At 37.6% G+C, this 5644-nt stretch overlaps 1 protein-coding gene across 1 annotated transcript; it reads right to left on the minus strand.

The window, feature by feature from the left end:
- On the minus strand, positions 4410 to 5220 carry LOC104719119. Its single transcript, XM_010436968.2, has 3 exons — positions 4966 to 5220; positions 4770 to 4852; positions 4410 to 4684 (listed from the first exon to the last, which is right to left on the minus strand). The coding sequence occupies exons 1-3, from the start codon at positions 5193 to 5195 to the stop codon at positions 4410 to 4412; spliced, it is 588 nt and encodes a 195-aa protein (XP_010435270.2). The 5' UTR covers positions 5196 to 5220.

The raw sequence follows: 5644 nt of genomic DNA on the forward strand, positions 1-5644 counted from the left end.
CCATGTCCAATCTCAATTCATGGCCCCACTTTTCTTAATAGGTCTCATGTCCTTTCACTAGGCCCGTAAGCCCATCCATATCCGAGGGCCGATTTGTTACGTCCGAGAGGCTTTAAAGACATGTTACCGTCTCTACAAATTACCACAAGATCTTTCCCTGTGTTTTGTCCTCACTCGCACAGTTCCGACAGTCACTTCTGGGAAAGGTCACCCATCCTCAGACTACTCCAATATAAGCGCGCTACAGTATGGAGTTCTCTTAGGACCCTTGACCGAAAAGATGAGTGCCCTTTGGTGACATAGGTGTCCAAATCAATTCTTTTAGACCTCTCCGCAAGCCGGGGTGTCACAACTTGTAACGCTCCGACCGCTACCTGTTAGTGGGCCCCATATCCAATCCCACTCCATGGCCCCACTTTCCTCTATATCCGACTGCTGGTTTGCTACGTCCGAGAGGTTTAAAAAATTTGTTACCGTCCCTACAAATCACCACCTGATATTTCCTTGTGTTTTGTCCTCACTTCCACAGTTCCGACAATCACTTCCCGGAAGTTCACCCATCTTGAGACTACTCCAGCTCAAGCATGCTTAACTCTTCTCTTTCTCTCTAAAACGGCTAAACTCGACCAAAACACGACAAAACTCTTTTTATGCTCGATATAAAGGGTTTCCCTAACCCACAACGCAACCAATAAAGCGTTTCGCTTAAGTCGACTCTCGATAAACCAGCCTATGCACCATGTGCATCGATCGAAACACCTCCCAAACTGGGATTCTGGTTTGCGGACGTTACAATTCTCCCCACCAACATAGATCCATATTCGAATCTCGAACAACCTTCAGCCAAGAATCCGTGTGAACGTGTCCATGGCCCGCACCTCCTCTGACTGATCTACGAAGGTTACCTCTAGGTGATGGACTCGCATTCTAGACATTACTTGCTCTCAACTTTTGGACTTTCCTTTACTCATAGGTCTTAACCTTGAGTTTTTATTGGCTCCTCATCAGGCGTTAGCCGGCATGCCATAATATAAAAAAGAATTCCATTATTCGTATATCGGTTTGCCGCCCAACAACACGCCCCCAGATCATTATCCAAAGTCGATATACCAGCCATATTCTCAAGCCACAAAGTCTCAGAATATGACGGTAATAGGAGAACTAAAGTCCTCCAAGAGTTATCAAGACCAACCGTCCTTAGAGAAAACAATTCTGAACATGTTTGAGTCCTATCTTCTAACCAGGTTCCCTTCCCGTGGTTTGCGTAAAACATAAAAATGTCCTACCAACCACATATTCCCTCACTAGAATATCTTATGTCCACACATGGATCATCAACATGCCACAAAGGCCGCCACTAATGCCAACAAATGTCCTAACTGGACCGCTATAAAGGCCAAAATGTCTAAACAATGTGCCACCAAGGCCAAACAAATGCCCTAAACAGGACCACCACAAAGGCCAAACAATTGTCCTAAATAGGACTGCCACACAGGCCACACATCCCGAAGGACCGTCACGAAGACCAGAATCCTTGTTGGTGGGGGAGAATTATAACGCCCACGAACCGGATTTACGGTTTGTGCATTGAGCGACACCAAGGGAGTACATCGATCGATGAATATGTACGGTTTGTGCTCGGGTTAGTTCTATTTTCTCCGGTTTGGTTTGGTTTAGTTGATGGAAACCTTGGGCTCAATTATATGTACGGTTGGAACTCTTTGTCATTCCAAAAGAGTTAGAAAGAAGATAAAGGTTTCAAGTGAGTTTCTGTTAAGTTTGGTGTCTGTTTCTGGTAGTTCTAGCCTTTAGAGTGTTGATCTAAGAATGGTGTTTGTTTATGAAGATTTTTGGGGCTGATTCATCGTCTTAGAGTCAGATATGGTTGTTTTAGAAGTGATCGCGTAACGATGGCTTATCTAAGCGATTAGATGTGTCTTTTGTGTGAGCTGGTGTGCTTGTTTGTGTTTGGTTGTTGTAACATCCGTGTTTCAGGAATAAATTTGGGATGTGTTGAGTAAACCAAAGGAGTGGATTTTAATTGATTTTTGGTTTAATTTAATCCTGTTTTAACCAAATTAAACCAAAAACCCTTAATCTCCCTCAAAGTCACGCCTCCTCTCTCTTCTTTTGTGATTTTGTCGAAATTGTCGTCAGAGGGAGGGAGAGATTGAGAGATAACTCTTGGTTATTTGGTGTAAAGGAGAAGGAGAAGGAGATCAACTTTTTCCTCAGATTAAAGAGAGAAACAGAACTGTCAGGGTTTGGGAGAAGGAGGATCCTACAGGTCAAATCGTTTCTTAAGGTATTGATTTTTGGTAGAGTTGTAGCTAAGAGATTTTCGTACACTCTCCTTTTTGGGGGTTTCGTCTCAGTCGCGGATTGAGACCAGCGGGTGTTTCAGGATCGATTGCGGTTTTGTCCTGAGATCCGATCGTTTTGAATATTTGTGGGAATCTTCTGGACGTGTAGACCTTTCTTTTTCACTGGAGGAATTGGAAAGTTAACGGTTCGTTTTGATTTCGTGGTTTCATTTGTGAGATTGTTTTTTTCTGATTTTCTATGGTAGTTTGTTTTCAATGTTTGTTTGTTGTTGTGATTGGTTGTAGGAGCGAGTTTGGTTGTTCTTGGATATTGGAGAGCCTCTCTTTTGGTTGTAGTTATCTACATGAATCACTTGTTAAGGTGAGTGCGTGACCATGAGCTTATCTAAGCGATTGGATTGTATGACTTATTTTGTGTGATGATGTGTAGGTGTGGTGAAAGTGTTATTGGTTGTTCTGTTTAATGGTTGGTTTGTTATATTTTATTTGTAGTTTTACTCTTGATTTTCTTGTATGTATAGCTCGTAGATGGGAGGATCGCCTCACTGGTTATTTCAGGTAATACTCACGCATCTCATTATGTTTGTGGTGCTGGTAGAGGCAAAGTGTGACCGAGGGATCATGGCAATGAAGAGTAGGATGTTCCAGGGACTTAGTTGTTATGTTTTGCTTTATGCTAAGTTGCTAGTTTTTGGCTTATGATTATGGTTAGTTATTGGTATTTTTCGCTGCTTATTTGGTGATTTGAGTTCTACATATTTAAATAAATATTTTTGAGTTATTTATTTATTATTTCTTATTTCTTATTCTTATCATTATCTATTATTATTTATTGAAAAAAAAAAAACTAGTCGGGTTGTCGTGGTGATTGTGTCCTGTTGAGGTCGCAGTTGGCGTAAAGATGTTGTGGGGACGTTTGGAGCTGAGAGATATTGAGAGAGATCGTGTTCGGCGATGATTTGCGCGACTACATCGTTCGGCATAGTTAGGGATTTGGAGAAGACACTAGGCTGCGTCGATTGATGCAAGGAGTGCATTGGTCGATGCAAGGAGTGCATTGGTCGATGCACTCCTTGCATCGGTCGATGCAGCTAGGGGTTTAGAGATTGCATTGGTCGATGCAAGGAGTGCATCAGTCGATGCAACGACGTCGCGTCGGTTGAAGCAAAGAGTTCGTCGGTCGATGCAAAGTCATAGAGTCACACATGTGTTTAGAGGTCTGTGGTTTATGTTTGTCTTTTCGCTTGTGTGTATAGCCCAATAGGTGGGAGAATCACCTCATTGAGTATTTGTTATAATACTCACACATCTTAATTTTTGTTTGTGGTGTGCAGGTCTGTAGTGTGGAATCATGGCGATGAAGAAAAGGGTGATCTAGGGTCTTGATTGTGTGTAGATGGTTATGTTATTAATGTTGAAACCTTGTATAGAAGCATGCTAGGTTGTTGGAAAGAATGGTTATATGTTTCGTTGTGCATGTTAATGGTGGTTATTGGATGCTGGTTTATTATTGCTATTATTGTTGGTTAATGTTGATTAGGCTGTTTTTCAATTTAAGTATTATATGATGCTTAGTTAATTATATATTTAAAAAAAAATGGATCGAATTATTTCAATTTTGTATCAGAGCCAACTCTAGCCGAGTGTGGAGTTGGGTGGACTCACACCGTCAAGGGGTGACGGTGTTGATGTGCAATGAAGATGTTACGATATGTTAGTGAGAGTGAATGATGACACCCTCCTTTCAGAAATGTGATTTAAAAAAATTGATTTATATGTGGGGACAGTCTTCGTGTAGTTGAAACTTGAATTGAAATCTTAACAACTAAAGAGTTACTGAAATAGAGTTGTAGGACGACAAAATAGATTGTTTATTAATATTTGTTCAAATTATTAACTATAAATGATATTAACTGAATGCATTTAAAGATAAAGCTTATAGTAAAAAGGGAAATTGAAACCAAACTATTATTTATCTCTATTATATTATTTGAAGGTAAAGAAAATAACAAAGTATCACCAAATAAATACAATCCATTATCATATCAAGTTTTTCATGATAGATATTAATTTGACTATATTTCATTACGAAATAGAACATGCATTAGGATTTGCATCACTTAACATCATATATCTGGACATCTCTTTTTCATCATCACTACTTGGGTTGATGTAAATACCGCTATCCATTTCAATTTTTTCATCTTTCTGTATTGGTTCTTTGTCCTTTTTGTTCTGCTCCATTTTGTTTATCCTTTTACTCATTTTTTTCTTAAGTTTTTTCAATAATTTTTCCTTATCAAAATCACCCGTGACTATAACTTTTTGATTTTCTATATCGACCACACATGTTTTGACTCCTATTCATACATCATTCAAAAGAAATGAATACGATACACATTTTGTTATATTTCTTATTTCACTAATATAAATATAAGTATTTACCTTCAAATTTGGAAATAACTTTTCCGACGTCTACCTCAAACTCCTCACATAGAAATGTCATATGAATTTCGACTTCTGTTGTACTACAAAAAAAAGCATGAAGAGTTAGAACACCTGTAATATCCTAGGAAAATAGTTTTTTGGAACTTTCGTAATTAATCAAAACTATTAACTAGCGAGAAGTAAAGTGATACACCTTGTTTGAGGTGTATCAGTTTTTTTTTGTTCTTCATGATTCTCTGTAATTATCTCATCTTCCTCATTTTCTTCCTGAACTATTTCAGGTTCATCATCTTCTTTCTCAACCATTACATCTTTCTCATTCACCATCAAGATTTCAGCCTTTTTGCCAGTTTTCTTCTTGAGAGCTTTCACTAACTTCTCCAAATTAAAATTACCACTAACCATAACTTTTTGATTAACCATATCTGTTGTACATGCTTCAACTCCTAGAAATCACATATAATTTACATTTATTATTATAACATAATTAGTATGATATCCTTAATAATATATGTGATCGGTCCAAAGATAACAATATCCAAAGCTTTGTGACCATTTTTCATCATGATATTTTAACTTTTTCCTACAATTCCATTAACTCATTATTTTTTTAGGAAAATTTAATTTATAATATGTTCAACGTTAAAAATAGATAAAAAAATCAGCAAAAAACTATATTTTTTAGAAAACCTAAAACCAAAAAGATAGTTTTACACCACTAATTCAATGCAAAAAGAGAAATATATAGTCTATTGGGAATATGAACTATAGATCTATAACATATATATATATATATATATATATTGCTTGCCTTCAAATTTAGAAATAGATCTTTTGACATCTTTTACGCAATTTTCACAATGCATCCAAAT

This window comes from Camelina sativa, chromosome 10, assembly GCF_000633955.1.
Source record: "Camelina sativa cultivar DH55 chromosome 10, Cs, whole genome shotgun sequence".
Classification (NCBI taxonomy): domain Eukaryota; kingdom Viridiplantae; phylum Streptophyta; class Magnoliopsida; order Brassicales; family Brassicaceae; genus Camelina; species Camelina sativa.

Excerpts from the sequence above, each read along its gene's own strand:
- LOC104719119 (XM_010436968.2), bottom strand. The coding sequence starts at position 5,195 with ATGGTTAATCAAAAAGTTATGGTTAGTGGTAATTTTAATTTGGAGAAG. Across the intron at positions 4,853-4,965 it reads ACTGATACACCTCAAACAAG|TACAACAGAAGTCGAAATTC; the intron begins GTGTATCACTTT and ends TTTTTTTTGTAG. Across the intron at positions 4,685-4,769 it reads AGTTATTTCCAAATTTGAAG|GAGTCAAAACATGTGTGGTC; the intron begins GTAAATACTTAT and ends ATGTATGAATAG.